We start from the raw sequence: 24582 nt of genomic DNA, 5'->3' as shown, positions 1-24582 counted from the left end.
GCGCCAGGTTAAGAGACCCTCAGGCAATAGCTGTGGACGTTCTGGTAACACCGTGGGTGTACCAGTCGGTGTATGTGTTCCATCCTCTGCTTTTCATACCTAAGGTACTGAGAATTATAAGACGTAGAGGAGTAAGAACTATACTCATGGCTCCGGATTGGCCAAGAAGGACTTGGTACCCGGAACTTCAAGAGATGCTCACAGAGGACTTATGGCCTCTGCCGCTAAGAAGGGACTTGTTTCAGCAAGTACCATGTCTGTTCCAAGACTTACCGCAGCTGCGTTTGACGGCATGGCGGTGGAACGCCGGATCCTAAGGGAAAAGGCATTCAGGAAGAGGTCATTCCTACCCTGGTCAAAGCCAGAAAGGAGGTGACCGCACAACATTATCACCACATGTGGCGAAAATATGTTGCGTGGTGTGAGGCCAGGAAGGCCCCACGAAGAAATTTCAACTCGGTCGATTCCTGCATTTCCTGCAAACAGGAGTGTCTATGGGCCTCAAATTGGGGTCCATTAAGGTTCAAATTTCGGCCCTGTCGATTTTTCTTCCAGAAAGAATTGGCTTCAGTTCCTGAAGTCCAGAAGTTTGTCAAGGGAGTATTGCATATACAACCCCCTTTTGTGCCTCCAGTGGCACTGTGGGATCTCAACGTAGTTCTGGGATTCCTCAAAACACATTGGTTTAAAACCAGTCAAATCTGTGGATTTGAAGCATCTCACATGAAAAGTGAACATGCTCTTGGACCTGGCCTGGACCAGGCGAGTGTCAAATTGGTGGTTTTTTTCTCAAAAAAGCCCATATCTGTTTGTCCATTCGGACAGGGCAGAGCTGCGGACTCGTCCCCAGTTCTCTCCCTAAGGTGGTGTCAGTGTTTCACCTGAACCAGCTTATTGTGGTGTCTTGCGCCTACTAGGGACTTGGAGGACTCCAAGTTGCTAGATGTGGTCAGGGCCCTGAAAATATAGGTTCCAGGACGGCTGGAGTCAGGAAAACTGACTTGCTGTTATCCTGTATGCACCCAACAAACTGGGTGCTCTTGCTTCTAAGCAGACTTTTGCTAGTTGGATGTGTAATACAATTCAGCTTGCACATTCTGTGGCAGGCCTGCCACAGCCAAAATATGTAAATGCCCATTCCACAAGGAAGGTGGGCTCATCTTGGGCGGCTGCCCGAGGGGTCTCGGCTTTACAACTTTGCCGAGCGGCTATTTAGTCAGGGGCAAACACGTTTGTAAAATCCTACAAATTTGATAACCTGGCTAAGGAGGACCTGGAGTTCTCTCATTCGGTGCTGCAGAGTCATCCGCACTCTCCCGCCCGTTTGGGAGCTTTGGTATAATCCCCATGGTCCTTTCAGGAACCCCAGCATCCACTAGGACGATAGAGAAAATAAGAATTTACTTACCGATAATTCTATTTCTCGGAGTCCGTAGTGGATGCTGGGTGCCCATCCCAAGTGCGGATTATCTGCAATACTTGTACATAGTTACAAAAATCGGGTTATTATTGTTGTGAGCCATCTTTCAGAGGCTCCGCTGTTATCATACTGTTAACTGGGTTCAGATCACAGGTTGTACAGTGTGATTGGTGTGGCTGGTATGAGTCTTACCCGGGATTCATAAATCCTTCCTTATTGTGTACGCTCGTCCGGGCACAGTATCCTAACTGAGGCTTGGAGGAGGGTCATAGGGGGAGGAGCCAGTGCACACCACCTGATCCTAAAGCTTTACTTTTTGTGCCCTGTCTCCTGCGGAGCCGCTATTCCCCATGGTCCTTTCAGGAACCCCAGCATCCACTACGGACTCCGAGAAATAGAATTATCGGTAAGTAAATTCTTATTATTTGACTAACATCATCTACCTTCTATCTTACCTGCTCCTGCATTGGACTGGTTAACGAAACTGAGCTCACAATGCCTGGAGGCGGGGTTATAGAGGAGTTGCCAATGCATCCTGGGACAGCCTTTAGCCTGTTGGTACCTCTGGATCAAGATCCACTATACACCCCGATGTTTCCCTGTGGAACCAAATGTACCTCGCAGAAAGAGAGTTAACAATGGTAAGTGTACCATAACTCTTCTTTCTCTGGCGTCCTAGTGGATGCTGGGGACTCCGTAAGGACCATGGGGAATAGCGGCTCCGCAGGAGACTGGGCACAACAGCTAAGAAAGATTTAGGACTACCTGGTGTGCACTGGCTCCTCCCACTATGACCCTCCTCCAGACCTCAGTTAGAATCCTGTGCCCGGCTGAGCTGGATGCACACTAGGGGCTCTCCTGAGCTCCTAGAGAGAAAGTATATTTTAGGTTTTTTATTTTACAGTGAGATCTGCTGGCAACAGACTCACTGCAGCGAGGGACTAAGGGGAGAAGAAGCGAACCTACCTAACTGGTGGTAGCTTGGGCTTCTTAGGCTACTGGACACCATTAGCTCCAGAGGGATCGACCGCATGGAACCGGCCATTGATGTTCGGTCCCAGAGCCGCGCCGCCGGCCCCCTTACAGAGCCAGAAGCAAGAAGAGTCCGGAAAATCGGCGGCAGAAGACATCAGTCTTCACCAAGGTAGCGCACAGCACTGCAGCTGTGCGCCATTGCTCCTCATACACACTTCACACTCCGGTCACTGAGGGTGCAGGGCGCTGGGGGGGGGCGCCCTGAGCAGCAATAAAAACACCTTGTCTGGCAAATATATCACAATATATAGCCCCAGAGGCTATATATGTGATAAATACCCCTGCCAGAATCCATAAAAAAGCTGGAGAAAAGTCCGCGAAAAAGGTGCGGAGCTATCTCCCTCAGCACACTGGCGCCATTTTCTCTTCACAGTGCAGCTGGAAGACAGCTCCCCAGGCTCTCCCCTGTAGTTTGCAGGCTCAAAGGGTTAAAAAGAGAGGGGGGGGGCACTAAATTTAGGCGCAATATTGTTTATATAAGCAGCTATTGGGGGAAAAATCACTCAGTTATAGTGTTAATCCCTGCATTATATAGCGCTCTGGTGTGTGCTGGCATACTCTCTCTCTCTGTCTCCCCAAAGGACTTTGTGGGGTCCTGTCCTCAATCAGAGCATTCCCTGTGTGTGTGCTGTGTGTCGGTACGGCTGTGTCGACATGTGGGATGAGGAAGGTTACGTGGAGGTGGAGCAGAGGCCGATAAATGGGATGTCGTCCCCTGTGGGGCCGACACCAGAGTGGATGGATAGGTGGAAAGTATTAACCGACAATGTCAACTCCTTACAAGGCTGGATGACGTAAAACAGCTGTGGGACAGCCGGCTTCTCAGCCCGCGCCTGCCCAGGCGTCTCAAAGGCCATCAGGGGCTCAAAAAAGTGCCCGTTACCTCAGATGTCAGACACAGATGTCGACACGGAGTCTGACTCCAGTGTCGACGAGGTTGAGACATATACACAATCCACTAGGAACATCCGTTACATGATCTCGGCAATGAAAAATGTGTTACGCATTTCTGACATGAACCCAAGTACCACATAAAAGGGGTTTTAATTTTGGGGAGAAAAAGCAGCCAGTGTTTTGTTCCCCCATCAGATGAATGAATGAAGTGTGTAAAGTAGCGTGGGTTCCCCCAATAAGAAACTGGTAATTTCTAAAAAGTTACTGATGGCGTACCCTTTCCCACCAGAGGATAGGTCACGTTGGGAGATATCCCTTAGGGTGGATAAGGCGCTCACACGTTTGTCAAAAATGGTGGCACTGCCGTCTTAGGATACGGCCATCTTGAAGGAGCCTGCTGATAAAAAGCAGGAGGCTATCCTGAAGTCTGTATATACACACTCAGGTTATATACTGAGACCTGCAATTGCCTCAGCATAAATAGTGCTGCTGCAGCGTGGTCTGATACCCTGTCAGATAATATTAATACTCTAAGACAGGGATAATATTTTGCTAACATAGAGCATATTAAAGACGTCGTCTTATATATAAAGGATGCACAGAGGGATATTTGCCGGCTGGCATCCAGAATTAATGCAATGTCCATTCTGCCAGGAGGGTATTAGAAACCCGGCAGTGGACAGGTGATGCTGCCTATAAAAGGCACATGGAGATTCTGCCTTATAAGGGTGAGGAATTGTTTGGGGATGGTCTCTGGGACCTCGTATCCACAGCAACAGCTGGGAAGAAACAATTTTTAACCTCGGGTTTCCTCACAGCCTAAGAAAGCACCGTATTTTCAGGTACAGTCCTTTCGGCTTCAGAAAGCAAGCGGGTCAAAGGCGCTTCCTTTCTGCACAGAGACAAGGGAAGAAGGAAAAAGCTGCACCAGCAGCCAGTTCCCAGGATCAAAAATCTTCCCCTGCTTCCTCTGAGTCCACCGCATGACGTTGGGGCTCCACAGGTGGAGACAGGTGCGGTAGGGGCGCGTCTCGGGAACTGCAGGGACCAGTGGGTTTGCCCACAGGTGGATCCCTAGGTTCTGCAAATAGTATCACAGGGATACAGGCTGGAGTTCGAGGCGACTCCCCCTCGCCGTTACCTCACATCAGCCTTGCCTGCTGCCCTCGGAGAAAGGTAGTACTGGCGGCAATTCACAAGCTGTACTTCCAGCAGGCGAAATCAAGGTACCCCTCCTTCAACAAGGCCGGGGTTACTATTCCAAAATGTTGTGGTACCGAAACCAGACGGTTCGGTGAGACCCATTCTAAAATTGAAAGCCTTGAACACTTATATACGAAGGTTCAAGTTCGAAATGGAATCGCTCAGGGCGATTATTGCAAGCCTGGAGAATTTCATGGTATCACTGGACATCAAGGATGCTTACCTGCATGTCCCTATTTACCCTCTTCACCAGGAGTACCTCAAAATTGTGGTACAGGATTGTCATTACTAATTCCAGACGTTGCCGTTGGTCTGTCCCCGGCACCGAGGTATTTACCAAGGTAATGGCCGAAATAATTATCCCATACTTGGACGATCTCCTTATAAAGGCGAGGTCCAGGGAGCAGTTGTTCGGCGGAGTAGCACTATCTCGGGAAGTGCTACAACAGCACGGCTGGATTCTGAATATTCCAAAGTCGCAGCTGGTTCCTACGACGCGTCTACTGTTCCTGAGTATGGTTCTGGACACAGAACAGGATAAAAAGGGTTTCTCCCGGAGGAGAAGTCCAAGGAGTTGTCGTCTCTAGACAGAGACCTCCTAATACGTATACAGGTGTCGGTGCATCAATGCACGCGAGCCCTGAGAAGGATGGTAGCTTCTTACGAAGAAATTCCATTCGCCAGGTCCCATGCAAGGATTTTCCAGTGGGATCTGTTGGACATGTGGTCCGGGTCGCATCTTCAGATGCATCGGCGGATAACCCTGTCTCCAAGGGCCAGGGTGTCGCTGTTGTGGTGGCTGCAGAGTGCTCATCTTCTAGGGGGCCGCAGATTCGGCATACAGGACTGGGTCCTGGTGACCACGGATGCCAGCCTTCGAGGCTGGGGGGCAGTCACACAGGGAAGAAACTTCCAAGGCTATGGAAAAGTCAGGAGACTTCCCTATACATAAATATTCTGGAACTAAGGGCCATTTACAATGCCCTAAGTCAGGCTAGACCCCTGCTTCAACACCGGCCGGTGCTGATCCAGTCAGACAACATCACGGCGGTCGCTCATGTAAACGACAGGGCGGCACAAGAAGCAGGATGGCGATGGCAGAAGCCACAATGATTCTCCGATGGGCCGAAAATCATGTGTTAGCACTGTCAGCAGTGTTCATTCCCGGAGTGGACAACTGAGAAGCAGACTTTCTCAGAAGACATGACCTCCACCCGGGAGAGTGGGGACTTCATCCAGAAGTCTTCCAAATGATTGTACACCATTGGGAAAGGCCACAGGTGGACATGATGGCGTCCCGCCTCAACTAAAAGTTACAAAGATATTGCGCCAGGTCAAGGACCCTCAGGCGATAGCTGTGGACGCTCTGGTAACACCGTGGGTGTACCAGTCGGTGTATGTGTTCCCTTCTCTGCCTCTCAGACCCAGGGTAATGAGAATAATAAGAAGGAGAGGAGTAAGAACTATACTCATTGTTCCGGGTTGGCCAAGAAGAGCTTGGTAACCAGAACTCCAAGAAATGATCTCAGAGGACCCATGGCCTCTGCCGCTCAGACAGGACCTGCTGCAGCAGGGGGCCTGTCTGTTCCAAGACGTACCGCGGCTGCGTTGGACGGCATGGCGGTTGAACGCCGGATCCTGAAGGAAAAGGGAATTCCGGAGGAAGTTATCCCTACACTATTTAAAGCTAGGAAAGAAGTGAACGCTAACCATTATCACCGCATTTGGCGGAAATATGTTGCGTACTGTGAGGCCAGGAAGGCCCCAAAGGAGAAATTTCAGCTAGGTCGATTTCTGCACTTCCTACAGTCAGAGGTCTACAATTGGGTTCCATTAAGGTCCAGATTTCGGCTTTATCGATTTTCTTCCAAAATGGAACTGGCTTCACTGCCTGAAGTTCAGACTTTTGTTAAGGGAGTGCTGCATAGTCTGCCCCCGTTTGTGCCTCCAGTGGCACCGTGGGATCTCAACGTGGTGTTGGATTTCCTGAAGTCGCATTGGGTTGAGCCACTTAAATCCGTGGAGCTATAATACCTCACGTGGAAAGTGGTCATTCTGTGGGCCTTGGCGTCGGCCAGACGTGTATCAGAATTGGCGGTTTTGTCATACAAAAGCCCTTATCTGTATTTTGTATGGGAAAGGCGGAATTGAGGACTCGTTCCCAATTCCTTCCTAAGGTGGTATCAGTTTTTCATGTGAACCAACCTATTGTGGTGCCTGCGGCTACTTGGGACTTGGAGGATTCCAAGTTACTGGACGTAGTCAGGGCCCTGAAAAGTATATGTTTCCAGGACGGCTGGAGTCAGGAAAACTGACTCGCTATTTATCCTGTATGCACCCAACAAGCTGGGTGCTCCTGCTTCTAAGCAGACGATTGCTCGCTGGATCTGTAGCACGATTCAACTTGCACATTCTGCGGCTGGACTGCCGCACCCTAAATCTGTAAAACCCCATTCCACGAGGAAAGTGGGCTCTTCTTGGGCGGCTGCCCGAGGGGTCTCGGCTTTACAACTTTGCCGAGCTGCTACTTGGTCAGGGGCAAACACGTTTTCAAAATTCTACAAATTTGATACCCTGGCTGAGGAGGACCTTGAGTTCTCTCATTCGGTGCTGCAGAGTCATCCGCACTCTCCCGCCCGTTTGGGAGCTTTGGTATAATCCCCATGGTCCTTACGGAGTCCCCAGCATCCACTAGGACGTCAGAGAAAATAAGATTTTACTTACCGGTAAATCTATTTCTCGTAGTCCGTAGTGGATGCTGGGCGCCCGTCCCAAGTGCGGACTGTCTGCAATACTTGTATATAGTTATTGTTAACTAAACGGGTTATTGTTGAGCCATCTGTTGAGAGGCTCTTTTAGGTTCATACTGTTAACTGGGTATCACATCACGAGTTATACGGTGTGATTGGTGTGGCTGGTATGAGTCTTACCCGGGATTCAAAATCCTTCCTTATTGTGTCAGCTCTTCCGGGCACAGTATCCTAACTGAGGTCTGGAGGAGGGTCATAGTGGGAGGAGCCAGTGCACACCAGGTAGTCCTAAATCTTTCTTAGCTGTGCCCAGTCTCCTGCGGAGCCGCTATTCCCCATGGTCCTTACGGAGTCCCCAGCATCCACTACGGACTACGAGAAATAGATTTACCGGTGAGTAAAATCTTATTTTTTCGTAAAAAATATGTTTTGAGTATTAAGGGGATATCCAATTAGCAACGGTAAATTACCGCGCCTAATGGATCTCCCGGGAGCTTTCCAATTAACCCTCTTAGTGGGCACTTATCGGGCACGCACAGCAAAATCCCTGATAACCCTCCCTTAGAGACCCTGTTTTTCCGTGATAACACATGGGTCCGAGAACTTATCCCAGATCCCATGCATTATTGCTGGAAACGGGTCCTTTTTTCTGATGAAAAAAATTGTCTATTAATGACAATCGGGCTCAAATCTCGATAATAGCCTGTTTTTTGGCCGAAAGAGTAGCACTGATAATTGGATTTCCATAAGACACAACTTCCCAACTCCTGTACAAAAAATATATTTGCTGAAAAGCTCACAAATCTGTGTCCAAGCAACGAAGCACCAATCCGTATTAGCAGAGCATTCCCCAACTGCCAATCACATCACTGGCATAGTACTTGTTACCTCCACTGAAATAAGCAAACCCTTTTCAGTCAAAAATGTTTTCTTGCTGTGTATTACTTAACCTTTCGAAAATTGTTTCAGCGCCTGTGTAATATGTAATGCTAGTTTGATTCCTCAGTTGTATGGGGCTGCCAGGATGGGTGAAGTTGTTGTTTAGAAAGGGTGGTACAAGTACAGCTAAGTATACTTATTGTATGTAGTCTTAAGTAATTGTAATACATTTATTGTAGGAGTTACTGCTGACCCAGAACAAGTTGTGAAGAAATACCTGGAAAACATACAGAAGCCTCCAGAAGAGGTCTGATAGCTTTCATAATATTGCCGTAAAGTTGATCAGATACATAAAATAGTGTAATTTTCAATAGTGTAATTTTCATTTTATTTATTATATTCAAGGATTGTATTATCTGCATGGAGACGCTGTCTGCAGCATCAGGTTATAATGAGTCCTCAGAAAGCAAAAACATCAAACCTACAGCAGTCGGGAAACTGAAAAAGTGTGGTCATGTTTTCCACCAGCTCTGCATGTTCGAGATGTATAACAGTGGAAACAAGGTATTGCCTCTATGTTCAATTGGCCCTTTATGCTGTACTTTACCAGTCCCTTGTTTTCTTCTTTGCAATTCTGTTGAACTTGTGTAAACAATGGTTCCTGCGGAACAGGTTTTAAAGGTATCTGCATAAAAGAACTCTGTATTAGTCATCCTGTTGGCTTGAAATTGTAAAGCAACGTGTTTGTGTGTGTGTGTGTGTGTGTGTGTGTGTGTGTGTGTGTGTGTGTATATTAAATTGCTGTATAGCTTAAAGCCATATGTGCCCAAAAACAAAAATTGCACATTTCACAAGGTTTATAAGGAAAGTATAATATTGCAATTTTAGCGATACGTATTCATTCTGTGCATAAAAGGGGATATGTGAGACGCTGCCATTTTGTGCTGGACACACACAGGGACGTCGACAGCTGAACGAGTAGAACAAGGCATTTATTATAGAGAGCTACTGTAGGTTATCAGTATGACTGCAGTGGAAGGTGGCTGACTAAAAGCTTGGTGGTGTAAGGATTGACTGTGATTTGTAAATGTTTTATGGATGATAGCTAATTGACGATCATAGATGGTTCAGTAAGTAAGAGGTAAATAAGTAAAGGGGGGTACACACGGAGCGATTTTTACTTAATTTCTAAGCAACCTGACTAGATTGCTTAACAATTAAGCACACATCACTCCGTGTGTAGGGTGCGATGACAGCGATGCACGGCCACGCGTGTCTGTATCTCCTGCTCTAGATATAGACCTGATCTAGTCAGGTCGCTCACTTCACCGCTGGGTGAAATGAGCGGCCCCCCTGCCACCCCTTCCCCCCTCCGCCCAGAACACATTGCGCAGAGTGCTGAGCGGTCCGTGATAGATTGCTCAGCACACATCTCTAGGTGTGTACCCCCATTTACTATAAAAGTAATAAGTGTCTTATCTGATAATCCTATTTAGATCCCTGCTTTTAATTAACTTCATAAATTGTTCAGCATTTTCTTAGGTATGCTTCTTTTGATCATATGCAAGTATAGCATAATACGGTAGGGTAGTTGCAAAACCGTGTTCTATTTGGTATACTGCTGATTTGTATCTATCGGCCAGAAACTACTACTCTGGCTGATAGGAGGCTGTCACCGACATACAGAAGGAAATCTAACTGAACGTGGCTGGCAAAATAAGAAAATCTATCTTGCTATATGAATGAATGGTATAGTAGTAGATGCCTAGTCACTAAATAGGCAGGGAGAGGCACTTCTTTAGCACTCTTTTGCTATATTGAATTGTTTTCTTCACTCTAAACTCAAGATTGCGAGTAATCCCCAGTATTGTTTCACAATGTGTACACCATTTATTAGCCATATAACATTAAACGTTTCTCTTATATGCATATATAGTAACCTTTCTGTCTTTTGGAATTGTCATTTTTAGGATGGCAGTTTGCAGTGCCCAGCTTGTAAAACAATATATGGAGAAAAGACTGGAACACAGCCAAAAGGAAAAATGGACATTTTTGTTATACCTCAATCTTTACCTGGTCATCAAGATTGTAGCACAATCCACATTGTGTATACCATTAACCCAGGAATACAGGTACATCAGGATTGTAAAGCTGCATATACACTGGAGCGATATCGGCCCTTTAGGTGTCGTATCGGGCCGACGTATCATGAGTAAATATTAGTGATGAGCGGGTTCGGTTTCTCGGAAACCGAACCCCCCCGAACTTCACCCTTTTTACACGGGTCCGAGCCATACTTTGATTCTACCGTATTGCTCGGTTAACCCGAGCGCGCCCGAACGTCATCATCCCGCTGTCGGATTCTCGCGAGATTCGGATTCTATATAAGGAGCCCACGGTTCGCCGCCATTTTCACTCGTGCATTGGAAATGTTAGGGAGAGGACGTGGCTGGCTTCCTCTCCGTTTATGTTGATGCATTGCAAATATTTTGTGCTTGCTTATTACTTAATTGTGGGGACTGGGGAGCAGCTGTATATAGGAGAAGTACAGTGCAGAGTTTTGCTGACAGTGACCACCAGTAATACGTTGTCTGCCTGAAAAACACTCCATATCTGTGCTCAGTGTGCTGCATATATCTGTGCTCACACTGCTTAATTGTGGGGACTGTGGAGCAGCTGTATTATATAGCAGGAGTACAGTGCAGAGTTTTGCTGACAGTGACCACCAGTATACGTTGTCTGCCTGAAAAACACTCCATATCTGTGCTCAGTGTGCTGCTTTATTGTGGGGACTGGGGACCACCAGTATAATATTATATAGGAGGAGTACAGTGCAGAGTTTTGCTGACCAGTGACCACCAGTATATAATATATAGCATTACGGTACAGTAGGCCACTGCTGTACCTACCTCTGTGTCGTCATTAAGTATACTATCCATCTAGATTCTATACCTGTGGTGCATTTCAGTTGTGCAGTTTGCTGACACAGTGACCACCAGTATATATAGCAGTACGGTACGGAAGGCCACTGCTGTACCTACCTCTGTGTCGTCATTAAGTATACTATCCATCTACATTCTATACCTGTGGTGCATTTTAGTTTTGCAGTTTGCTGACACAGTGACCACCAGTATACTATATATAGCAGTACGGTACGGAAGGCCACTGCTGTACCTACCTCTGTGTCGTCATTAAGTATACTATCCATCTACATTCTATACCTGTGGTGCATTTTAGTTTTGCAGTTTGCTGACACAGTGACCACCAGTATACTATATATAGCAGTACGGTACGGAAGGCCACTGCTGTACCTACCTCTGTGTCGTCATTAAGTATACTATCCATCTACATTCTATACCTGTGGTGCATTTTAGTTTTGCAGTTTGCTGACACAGTGACCACCAGTATACTATATATAGCAGTACGGTACGGAAGGCCACTGCTGTACCTACCTCTGTGTCGTCATTAAGTATACTATCCATCTACATTCTATACCTGTGGTGCATTTTAGTTTTACAGTTTGCTGACACAGTGACCACCAGTATACTATATATAGCAGTACGGTACGGAAGGCCACAGCTCTACCTACCTCTGTGTCGTCAAGTATACTATCCATCTAGATTCTATACCTGTGGTGCATTTTAGTTTTGCAGTTTGCTGACAGTGACCACCAGTATATATATCAGTACGGTACGGAAGGCCACTGCTCTGCCTACCTCTGTGTCGTCAAGTATACTATCCATCCATACCTGTGGTACATTTCAGTTGTGCGCAGTATATATAGTAGTAGGCCATTGCTATTGATACTGGCATATAATTCCACACATTAAAAAATGGAGAACAAAAATGTGGAGGTTAAAATAGGGAAAGATCAAGATCCACTTCCACCTCGTGATGAAGCTGCTGCCACTAGTCATGGCCGAGACGATGAAATGACATCAACGTCGTCTGCCAAGGCCGATGCCCAATGTCATAGTAGAGAGCATGTAAAATCCAAAAAACAAAAGTTCAGTAAAATGACCCAAAAATCAAAATTGAAAGCGTCTGATGAGAAGCGTAAACTTGCCAATATGCCATTTACAACCTGGAGTGGCAAGGAACGGCTGAGGCCCTGGCCTATGTTCATGGCTAGTGGTTCAGATTCACATGAGGATGGAAGCACTCATCCTCTCGCTAGAAAAATTAAAAGACTTAAGCTGGCAAAAGCGCAGCAAAGAACTGTGCGTTCTTCTAAATCACAAATCCCCAAGGAGAGTCCAATTGTGTCGGTTGCGATGCCTGACCTTCCCAACACTGGACGGGAAGAGCTTGCGCCTTCCACCATTTGCACGCCCCCTGCAAGTGCTGGAAGGAGCACCCGCAGTCCAGTTCCTGATAGTCAAATTGAAGATGTCACTGTTGAAGTACACCAGGATGAGGATATGGGTGTTGCTGGCGCTGGGGAGGAAATTGACAAGGAGGATTCTGATGGTGAGGTGGTTTGTTTAAGTCAGGCACCCGGGGAGACACCTGTTGTCCGTGGGACGAATATGGCCATTGACATGCCTGGTCAAAATACAAAAAAAATCAGCTCTTCGGTGTGGAATTATTTCAACACAAATGCGGGCAACAGGTGTCAAGCCGTGTGTTGCCTTTGTCAAGCTGTAATAAGTAGGGGTAAGGACGTTAACCACCTCGGAACATCCTCCCTTATACGTCACCTGCAGCGCATTCATCATAAGTCAGTGACAAGTTCAAAAACTTTGGGTGACAGCGGAAGCAGTCCACTGACCGCTAAATCCCTTCCTCTTGTAACCAAGCTCCTGCAAACCACACCACCAACTCCCTCAGTGTCAATTTCCTCCTTACCCAGGAAAGCCAATAGTCCTGCAGGCCATGTCACTGGCAAGTCTGACGAGTCCTCTCCTGCCTGGGATTCCTCCGATGCATCCTTGAGTGTAACGCCTACTGCTGCTGGCGCTGCTGTTGTAGCTGCTGGGAGTCGATCGTCATCCCAGAGGGGAAGTCGGAAGACCACTTGTACTACTTCCAGTAAGCAATTGACTGTCCAACAGTCCTTTGCGAGGAAGATGAAATATCACAGCAGTCATCCTGCTGCAAAGCAGATAACTCAGGCCTTGGCAGCCTGGGCGGTGAGAAACGTGGTTCCGGTATGCACCGTTAATTCAGAGGCAACTAGAGACTTGATTGAGGTACTGTGTCCCCGGTACCAAATACCATCTAGGTTCCATTTCTCTAGGCAGGCGATACCGAAAATGTACACAGACCTCAGAAAAAGAGTCACCAGTGTCCTAAAAAATGCAGTTGTACCCAATGTCCACTTAACCACGGACATGTGGACAAGTGGAGCAGGGCAGACTCAGGACTATATGACTGTGACAGCCCACTGAGTAGATGTATTGTCTTCCGCAGCAAGAACAGCAGCGGCGGCACCAGTAGCAGCATCTCGCAAACGCCAACTTGTTCCTAGGCAGGCTACGCTTTGTATCACCGCTTTCCAGAAGAGGCACACAGCTGACAACCTCTTACGGAAACTGAGGAAGATCATCGCAGAATGGCTTACCCCAATTGGACTCTCCTGGGGATTTGTGACATCGGACAACGCCAGCAATATTGTGCGTGCATTACATCTGGGCAAATTCCAGCACGTCCCATGTTTTGCACATACATTGAATTTGGTGGTGCAGAATTATTTAAAAAACGACAGGGGCGTGCAAGAGATGCTGTCGGTGGCCCGAAGAATTGCGGGCCACTTTCGGCATTCAGCCACCGCGTACAGAAGACTGGAGCACCACCAAACAGTCCTGAACCTGCCCTGCCATCATCTGAAGCAAGAGGTGGTAACGAGGTGGAATTCAACCCTCTATATGCTTCAGAGGATGGAGGAGCAGCAAAAGGCCATTCAAGCCTATACATCTGCCCACGATATAGGCAAAGGAGGGGGAATGCACCTGACTCAAGCGCAGTGGAGAATGATTTCAACGTTGTGCAAGGTTCTGCAACCCTTTGAACTTGCCACACGTGAAGTCAGTAAAGACACTGCCAGCCTGAGTCAGGTCATTCCCCTCATCAGGCTTTTGCAGAAGAAGCTGGAGACATTGAAGGAGGAGCTAAAACAGAGCGATTCCGCTAGGCATGTGGGACTTGTGGATGGAGCCCTTAATTCGCTTAACCAGGATTCACGGGTGGTCAATCTGTTGAAATCAGAGCACTACATTTTGGCCACCGTGCTCGATCCTAGATTTAAAACCTACCTTGTATCTCTCTTTCCAGCAGACACAAGTCTGCAGAGGTTCAAAGACCTGCTGGTGAGAAAATTGTCAAGTCAAGCGGAACGTGACCCGTCAACATCTCCTCCTTCACATTCTCCCGCAACTGGGGGTGCGAGGAAAAGGCTAAGAATTCCGAGCCCACCCGCTGGCAGTGATGTAGGGCAGTCTGGAGCGAGTGCTGACATCTGGTCCGGACTGAAGGACCTGCCAACGATTACTAACATGTCGTCTACTGTCACTGCATATGATTCTGTCACCATTGAAAGAATGGTGGAGGATTATATGAGTGACCGCATCCAAGTAGGCACGTCAGACAGTCTGTACGTATACTGGCAGGAAAAAGAGGCGATTTGGAGGCCCTTGCACAAACTGGCTTTATTCTACCTAAGTTGCCCTCCCTCCAGTGTGTACTCCGAAAGAGTGTTTAGTGCAGCCGCTCACCTTGTCAGCAATCGGCGTACGAGGTTACCTCCAGAAAATGTGGAGAAGATGATGTTCATCAAAATGAATTATAATCAATTCCTCCGTGGAGACATTCACCAGCAATTGCCTCCAGAAAGTACACAGGGATCTGAGATGGTGGATTCCAGTGAGGACGAATTAATAATCTGTGAGGAGGGGGATGTACACAGTGAAAGGGGTGAGGAATCGGAGGATGATGCTGAGGAGGACATCTTGCCTCTGTAGAGCCAGTTTGTGCAAGGAGAGATTGATTGCTTCTTTTTTGGTGGGGGCCCAAACCAACAAGTCATTTCAGTCACAGTCGTGTGGCAGACCCTGTCGCTGAAATGATGGGTTCGTTAAAGTGTGCATGTCCTGTTTATACAACATAAGGGTTGGTGGGAGGGCCCAAGGACAATTCCATCTTGCACCTCTTCTTTTTTCTTTCATTTTTCTTTGCATCATGTGCTGTTTGGGGACAATTTTTTTGAAGTGCCATCCTGTCTGACACTGCAGTGCCACTCCTAGATGGGCCAGGTGTTTGTGTCGGCCACTTGTGTCGCTTAGCTTAGTCACACAGCGACCTTGGTGCGCCTCTTTTTTTCTTTGCATCATGTGCTGTTTGGGGACAATTTTTTTGAAGTGCCATCCTGTCTGACACTGCCGTGCCACTCCTAGATGGGCCAGGTGTTTGTGTCGGCCACTTGTGTCGCTTAGCTTAGCCATCCAGCGACCTCGGTGCAAATTTTAGGACTAAAAATAATATTGTGAGGTGTTAGGTGTTCAGAATAGACTGGAAATGAGTGGAAATTATGGTTATTGAGGTTAATAATACTATGGGATCAAAATGACCCCCAAATTCTATGATTTAAGCTGTTTTTTAGGGTTTTTTGAAAAAAACACCCGAATCCAAAACACACCCGAATCCGACAAAAAAATTTCGGTGAGGTTTTGCCAAAACGCGTCCGAATCCAAAACACGGCCGCGGAACCGAATCCAAAACCAAAACACAAAACCCGAAAAATGTCCGGTGCACATCACTAGTAAAAATGCCACATCGTATGTGTGCCACTTACGATTACGATCTGGGACGTGCTCCCGGGGGTCGTATGATGGATCCTATGATCTTACCTGCTGCTGGTAAGATCTGGCCACGTCACATGCGATGAGGTGCTTTAAAGTTACATCACATGCGATCTATTGTTAGTACATCATGCATGAAGTTGAGCAGCATGTACGATATCATGAGTCTGGGAGCTGGCAGGAATCTCCCAGGGAGTTCAAGGGAAATCTGTAGTGTATAGGGGGCTTTAACCCTTTCATGGCCTGGTGCTGGTGTGTGCGAGGGGGGTTGGTGCTGCTGGTGTGTGAATGGGGGGTTGTGTGTGCTTCCAGGGTGTGAAGGGGGAGTGGGTACTGCTGCCGGTGTGTGTGGAGGTTCCTTCTGCTGGTGGGGGGGGGGGCTGGTTTTGCTCTGGTGTGTGTGTGTGCGGGGGGGGGGGGGGGGGTGCTGTTATGTGTGTGAGGAGGGTGCTGCTGTGTGTGTGTGTGTGGGGGGGCTGCTGGTGTGTGTGTGTGTGGGGGGGGGGGGGCCCGGTGTGTGTGTGGGGGGTTTGCTTGCTTGTGTGTGTGTGGGGGGGCTGGTGGTGTGTGATTAGGGGTGCTGCTGCTGTTTTGTGTGGGGGGGGGTACTGCTGGTGTGTGTGGGCGGTTGCTGGCGTATGTGAGGGGCTGCTGGTGTGTGTGTGTGTGTGGGGGGGGCCGGTGTGTGTGTGGGGGGTTTGCTTGTGTGTGTGTGGGGGGGGGGCTGGTGGTGTGTGATTAGGGGTGCTGCTGCTGTTTTGTGTGGGGGGGGGTACTGCTGGTGTGTGTGGGCGGTTGCTGGCGTATGTGAGGGGGCCCTGGTGTGTGTGTGTGTGTGTGTGTGTGTGTGTGTGTGTGTGTGTGTGTGGGATTGTGCCACTGGGGAGGTGGAGGTGCTATTATATATAGTTCAGTTTGATGTGTGCGAGCGTGCTGCTCTTTTCTATGTGTGTGTGAGGCTGTGTTGCTGGTATTTGTGTGTACTCCTGGTGTCTGTCTGTGTTTAGAGGTGGTTCTGTTGGTGTATGTGTGTGTGGGGTTTGCTGATGTAACTTTCTGCGGAACCCCTTGCGCACCCTCCCCCCACAAATGTTTTTTTAAGCAGTTGGAAGTTTCCAGTTAGCTTAATTAATTATCTTCTGTAGGGCTATACTCCTCCTCCTATTCCCCGGCTTATTGGATCACTGATTTTGTCCTCAAACGTCGCAGGTAGCAGGGCAGCTGTATCCAGCACAGTGAGGTGGCAATTATTTATAGTTCTGTTTGATGTGTGTAAGTGTGCTGCTCTTGTCTGTGACAGAGTGTGTGTGTGTGTGTGTGTGTGTGTGTGTGTGTGTGTGTGTGTGTGTGTGTGTGTGTGTGTGTGTGTGTGTGTGTGTGTGTGTGTGTGTTACTGCTGGTGGGGGGGTGTACTCCTGGTGTCTGTGTGTGTGTTTGGGGTGGGTGGGGTACTGGTGTCTGTGCTCCTGGTGTCTGTGCTGGTGTCTAGGGTTGCTGTTGGTTGGTGTGTGTGTGTGTGTGTGTGTGTGTGTGTGTGTGTGTGTGTGTGTGTGAAGGGCTGCTGCTGGTGTCTGTGTGTGGTGGAGGGGGGGTGCTGCAGGTGTATGTCGGAGGTGGTGCTAGTGTGTGGGGGAGGGGTGCTGCAGGTAAGGCATTATCAGAAGGTCAGGCAGTGTCGGCTAACCATCATCCACCCACAGCCGAGTCGCTTTCAGCAGCATTGGTAGCCTGACCCAGAGATATCCCCCCAAAGTGGCTGCTTTGTGTATGTGTTGATTTAAAAAAAAAACACTATATAGGTTTTGGCTAAAAAGAAAATGTTTGACTCTCTCTTTTTTATTGAGTACTGCAGTTATTGGGAGCGTGTAGCCACTGTCATTTTTCACATCCAAAATCCTGCACACAATTGAATATTCCCGATTATGTAATTTACACATTGTTTCATTAGGTGTCACTTTCTCAGTTACACTCAAAAAAAAAAAATCAAGAAATCTGTATTTTGGATATGACAGACTTTGTAATACAGAAATAATTTATCAGTCTTATAACGTTTGATAACATGATTTCTATGCAGGGACCTGAGCACCCAAACCCAGGGAAGCCTTACACAGCCAGGGGCTTTCCTCGCCACTGCTATATTCCAGACAACAGCAAAGGAAGGAAGGTAAACAGGATACATTTTTTGTTTGTGGTTGAATGGGATATTTGTTTTCTTTTAAAACCTGTTGTCTTCTCAAGGAAGGGAGGTGGGGATTCAATTAGCAGAGGAATTTACTGCTGCCTTAAGAGTGATAAAAGCCCAAAGCTATTTAATTACTGGCCAAGGGTGCACTCAACACAGATTTCTGCTCACGCCTCAGGAGCATGCAAACAGAAATGTGTGTAAAGTGCACCCACTGGGCGCAGCAACTGCATTAGCTGCTAGCACTTAATCTGGAATCTGTGCGTTACCACGTGTTAGCCATGAGGCCTACCACAGGCAGTAATTGAATAGCTCGGGGCCCTTAACTTGGGAGCTAAATGTCTGTGGTAAGTTCCGCAGCCAATTGAATTCCTCCCTTGGTTTTCATTTAAATATGTGGTTTGATTAATTCAATGTTTCTGGACATGTTCATAATACAAAAAAAAAAAAAAAAAAACATAATTACTCCTCCACATTGGTACCATAAATTATGAATGTATTTAGTGTTTTTCTTTATTGTAATGAAATCCGTATCGCTTTTTATTTGTTGTGTTATTGTCTACACAGCTTTAATTTTTTTGAAAGACTTATAAACAGCTGTGACAACAATGACCTCTGGTGGCTAATAGAAAGCACAACCCATTGTATTACAGAGAAGGAATATCATAGCAAAATAATAAATGCATACACTTCTCATTATAAATGACAATGTTTAGTAAGATAATAGTTGTATATTTTGTAGATTTTTTTTTTTTTATCTTGTCTGGTACAGCTTTACTACATGTTTTCTATAATATAAACGTAACAATTCTGCATCCAATGCCTTAAAAGCTTATTGCTTACAGTTATGTGTGATGCCCCCAATAGAATTACTCATGCATCCTTTTCTAAACTTGTACCTGGCACAACAGCACTGCTTATTAGAACAGTAATGCCTGCAAACATTGTAACACTATCTCTGATCCTTTATAAATTCTCCTCACTCTCACTTAAGTTTTCAGGATTCGGAATGAGTTAAGAATGTAGATTGTAGACTTGTCTTAGCAGTCTGATCCTCTGTGCTATTCATTTTCTATTCTGAGGATAAACCTGATATTGAACAGCCAGGAAGTCAGGGCTTTTGAAGACAATGATATTCCCCAAGGATAGTTGAATGTAGGAAGCTTGTCATAGTGGATTGTATTGTAAGAGGTTTTGATATGGGAATTGGTCAAGTTGTAACTATAAAGTTAACGCTCTGCTAAGAGATACTGTTCAGAGACATTTTGTGGTTCAGCAAAAAGATAAAAATGGATCTTTAATATGGGCACATACACCCAAAGGATTAAATAAAAATGTGGAATTGGCAAATTTCTTGTAATAATCGGTTCATGGGGCTACCAAACCAGGATTTATGGTATTATTTCTGCATGCAATAGCGCATATAGGAAGGCTTTACATTCACTCTACCCTACATCTCTTCTAATTAGAATAATTAACTTATTCCACCAGTTACCCCAAATCTCTTCTTTCTCTTCCTTTTTTACCTCCTTTATCTAATAACAGTGCTGCCTCCTAAACTCTGGGTGTGGTACCATTGGGACACCCCTAGTTACTGTTAACACAATTTCTACTTTACATATTACACACTACAGTCACTTATGCAAACACTTGGTTTTAATATATATATATATATATATATTTTTTTTTTTTTTTATTGTTTTGTATTTTTTTTTTTTTTTTTTTTTATCAGACTAGTGCAAGGCCTGTTTTTTTGTTTTTGAGTGCAAAGGCAAATATGTTAACAAATACTAAAGAAAAATTGGTGGGAAAAAGATAAAGGGGGTGTAAGTGGACAGAGAATATATTTTCATTTTTAAACTGTTTTCTGTTTATCTTTATTTACCATATCTGTCTATTCTATTCACTACATGCTTTTCAGTTATCCACATCCAACACTGAGTATATAACTACCTATTAATGGAACATGGTTTTGTACACTAAATAAATCAGCAGCTACATTCTATAGCTTATAGTAATGTTTCATCCTAAAAGTGTGCTGACCTATTTCACCAGAAATTTAGACATTAAATATTGATCACAGGTTAGGATTTTCTGTTGAATGGTCACATTGTTATGGTCAAAAATAATTAATGGAAGCAATATTTTACTTTTATAGACAACTCATGGGCTAATAATTTTAATAAAGATGGGGACACGACTGATGTGGACAAATTTGTTGGTACTCTTAACAGCTCATTAAAACAATGTCATTCCTTTATGAAAATTGATTAAATGAAAAGCTATTTGTCATGTATACCTGCATGCCTTTTCATAGAATAAAGCAAATAAACTGTGAATAGACCTACATTATTCCTTAACTTGGCCATACGTTGTCTGAGAATATGGCTTGCTGAACGACAGACATGCTACCTGACAGCCTGAAACCAGCAGATGCTGTGGCCTTGCACTGTGACATATATCTGTGTTTATGGCACACAATATCTGTGCTCTCCCCCTGGGCCAGATGTGGCCGACCAATTATCGGTTCAGTTAGGCATGTTGGAAGATTTTTCATACCCAATCGTCTGATAATCACGCGTTGGTTACGTCAAAACACTATGCAATTATCAAGCCAACAATTACAAAATGTACACTTGGCTTTATTCTCCAAAGATATTCTAAAAAAGCCAGGTTTGTTGGTAGCCCTTAGAAAACATAGTACATATTTGGAGTATGGTGATATTTCAAACTAATTGCCTTCTTGAAATATCATCATAGGTCTTCAGTCTACAGTACTAATCATTCAGCTTATTTAAATGGAGCGGGACAGCAGTAAATAGAGAGCGGAGCAGGAAGGATCTGCGAGCATATGTATGTATATTTTTTTTGTGTGACTTTATTCAAATTGCTTGTTTTATTTTCTAGGTATTGGAGCTGTTAAAACTGGCCTGGTCTAGGAGACTGATTTTCACTATTGGTGTTTCCAGCACAACGAGTGAATCGGACACTGTAGTATGGAATGAAATCCACCACAAGACTGAAATGAGCTCAAACATAACTGGACATGGCTATCCTGACCCAAACTACCTAGACAATGTCCTTGCAGAGCTTGCTGCCCAGGGGGTCTCAGAGGACTGCTTAAACGTGTAAAAGACACTCTAGTTGTCTGCCTTCCAGTGAGTTATGGAAGACATTCATTTAGTTCATTTATACGATGCCTTAATGTTTGGATTTAATTTAGCATTATATTTTTTGGTAAAGCAATACATAACAAAAAATAGGTTTACAAAAAATGCTGGGAAAATTGCTTTGTTTAAGACTGGTAGGTGGGTTTATGCTGCCATTCCTGCGGGACAGGGACCAGTTATTATGAGTGTTCCACCCTGTCCTCCCTTACACATGTGTAACAATGTGATACAGCACTTTCATTAAACAAGAGGAACATTGCAGATTGTGGAGAATAACATTAAAAGCCATTTAAATGCAGTTTTGGCATGGTTTTCTTTGATATTCCTATGTATGGTACTTGGCAAAGGACAAAAGAAATCATGTCTTGTTCTAACTGGCTTTTAAAACCGTCTCAAAGACTTGATCTGATTTAAAACAAAGCCCTTGTTTCCTCTCTGTCATTGGTTCGCTTTCCTCTGGCTGAATTACACTATTATTACTGTTGAATTGTATTGTTTCTTTTTCGGACACAATTCCTCTCAAAATCAGTCTAGTTTATGAGCTAAACAGCAAACTGTTTATCATTAGAAATCAGTTATATTCGTTTAAAACTATGGCATTTACAATAAGATTGTTAAAACCCACCTTTTCTTCCCTTTGTTGCTTTACCAACAGCATTTTAATAATGAAGTTATATTCTAAAGAATGAATAAAAAAAAAAAAAATATTTTATGCAGAACATGCAAATATTTTCTTATGAATCTTTTTACAACTGCTTTTGGAAACTGGGGTCACTTCTGTAGTTTGCTCTCTGAGCTGTAGCTTGCACTCTATGTCACACATCTGTTTAAATGTAAGATTGTGCCTTTGCTATCTATTCATTATTAATCTGGCCTCCATAGTGCCTGCTGTTGCAGAAAATACTGGCACTGTTTTATCATGGATGCTTATGCTTTTCATTCATTAGGTGCACAGGTTGGGTATAGTATGCCGGCTGCCAGGATCCCGGCGTTTAGCATACAGACACCGGGATCCCGGCAGCAGAATGCCGGCGGGTTGAGGGGGGGCACAACCAAGACCCTTGCGGGTTCGGTGGCTTACTGCGCTCGCCACAGGTTCTATTCCCACACTATGGGTGTCGTGGAGTGGGAATAGACCCTGTGGGTCAGCATTTTGAGCGTTCGGGATTCCAATATCGGCATGCTGACCGGCGGGATCCCGGGTGGCGGCATATGAACTACATCCCAGGTGCACATATGCTCACCACAAAGTGAGCAACATTTTGGACTGACCATTGCATACAAATGAGAGCAATAGAAGCAAAATGTATTTTGTTGTTGGCATATGGCATTTTCTGAGCAGATGTGAATTTACCACAAGAATCAAATCCTTATGTATATTGCAGTTGTTCAGCAAGTGTATACCCAACAAGTCAAAACTGCATCTGTTTCAAAAGACAGGTGTGGATGGTCCCTTATTTTCCTTTTATTGTTATTCGAGTTTTGTGTTGTGGAACTTCCCATGCATTTTGCTTTTCTGAGTGATGGTGTACAAGCACCTGCAGATGGTAGAATAAATCTTTTGATTTTACATGGGCACGCTACTATAATAAACAATTCAGCAATGCAGTTGTTTTCACAATGAAAAAAAAAAAACAAGTGATTATATTTGCTTATAGGAAGTAAAAAATATATAATTTGGAATAAGCTTGTTAGCCTGGTTTATTTATTGTTTTAAATTGGTTTTCAAATTCATCTGGATGAGCAGTTTTTCCTGTGTATCCTGTTCAGCATAATTAGCGAATAACAAAAAGCCATTCCTTTTCTTGCAGACGTTTTACTTCAAAGACATTGACAGCACGGCATGAGACGTATAATACATGCATAGAGAGAACCAATATAAGCTGGTCTGTTTCTTTATATCTGTTGTCTGAAAACTAAAGAACATAATATTGAAATCTACACAAAATACCAAGGGAGATATTAAATTAGCAGCGGTAAATTACTAGTCTATTAGCCAGGATGCCCTGATGCCGCCAACTACTGGGATTATGCTTTAAGTGCCTCAGAAGGGCTAAGCAGCTCTTCATAGCCACAATGATTCTAAACTTATACCGGATCCCATGTGTTATCGCCCGGAAACGGGAATCTTTCAGCCCCCCCCAAAAAACAGGCTTTACTGGGATAACCCGATACTCACCATCAGGCTAAAATCACATTAGCCCTTTTTTTGGGGGGGGGGGGGGGGGGGGGGGGATTAATAGGCTATGGCCGTAACTTTGTTACCTTACAAGAATCATAAAGTCTTAATAATAACGATGAATTTAGCATACATATAGAATCAGCATGATTCTAATAATACAAAACCTTTTCACTCACAAGAGACATTATAGGGTATGTATCTGCAATCTGATGTAATGGCTAAGTAACTGTACATCAGAAGAAAACTATTAATATAATTTATTCCAAATTACTACGCTAATATCACGTGTAGCTTTATGCCACACTTAGGATACATACATAGGTATATGCAATTGCGGTCGAATTCCCGAAATTGTCGAATTTCGGGTCATTTTCGACCAAAAAAAAAAATCGCCTATGCAATTCAGTGCTTTCCGACCAAAAAACGGACTTTCAAAATTCGACTTTTTGAAATTCGACTTTTTGCAAATTCGACTTTTCTGCAATGATACAAGTGCTGCAATTCGACCAAAGCATATTCAATTCAAGTTTGGAAATTCGACAGCAGTGCTTTTAGACAGCAAATTCGTCATTTTCAATCCGCCACACTTTGGAGGGTGAAAACAAATAAAAAAATTTTAAACATGTTTTTTTTTGTGTTTTTTTGGGGGGGAATAGCAGATCTATTTATATTAGAAGGGATTAGGTACTTTTTTTTTTTTTTTTTGGAGGCACAAATATTATTTATATATTTGTAAATTTTTTTTTTTTTTTTTTTTTAATGCTGGAACCGTGAAATCATAAAAAAAAATGGCGTGGGGTCCCCCCTCCAAAGCATAACCAGCCTCGGGCTCTTCGAGCTGGTCCTGGTTCTAAAAATGCGGGGGGAAAATTGACAGGGGATCCCCCGTATTTTTAAAACCAGCACCGGGCTCTGCGCCTGGTGCTGGTGCCAAAAATACGGGGGACAAAAAGAGTAGGGGTCCCCCGTATTTTTAACACCAGCATCGGGCTCCACTAGCTGGACAGATAATGCCACAGCCGGGGGTCACTTTTATGCCGTGCCCTGCGGCCGTGGCATTAAATATCCAAC

General features: G+C 45.1%; 1 protein-coding gene across 5 annotated transcripts in view; it reads left to right on the top strand.

Annotated features, from left to right (window-relative positions):
* The window catches only part of DTX2 (deltex E3 ubiquitin ligase 2), a 180659-nt gene extending 157448 nt beyond the window's left edge, over positions 1-23211 (top strand). For 4 of the 5 annotated variants that reach the window (XM_063953953.1, XM_063953954.1, XM_063953949.1 and 1 more), the window contains 5 exons: positions 8421-8488; positions 8587-8745; positions 10152-10313; positions 18052-18141; positions 21067-23015. In XM_063953953.1, coding sequence (XP_063810023.1) covers positions 8421-8488; positions 8587-8745; positions 10152-10313; positions 18052-18141; positions 21067-21291 — 704 coding nt within the window. In that variant the 3' untranslated portion in view covers positions 21292-23015. Of the gene's footprint in view, positions 1-8420; positions 8489-8586; positions 8746-10151; positions 10314-18051; positions 18142-21066; positions 23016-23140 lie in introns of those variants that run through there. The other variant, XM_063953950.1, reaches the window with a different exon arrangement.
* The last annotated feature ends 1371 nt before the right edge of the window (positions 23212-24582 follow it).

The sequence above is a fragment of the Pseudophryne corroboree genome, chromosome 2 (assembly GCF_028390025.1).
Source record: "Pseudophryne corroboree isolate aPseCor3 chromosome 2, aPseCor3.hap2, whole genome shotgun sequence".
In the NCBI taxonomy this organism is placed as follows: domain Eukaryota; kingdom Metazoa; phylum Chordata; class Amphibia; order Anura; family Myobatrachidae; genus Pseudophryne; species Pseudophryne corroboree.
The sequence above is the reverse complement of the archived record's forward strand: the minus strand, read 5'-3'. Positions and strand labels throughout refer to the sequence as shown.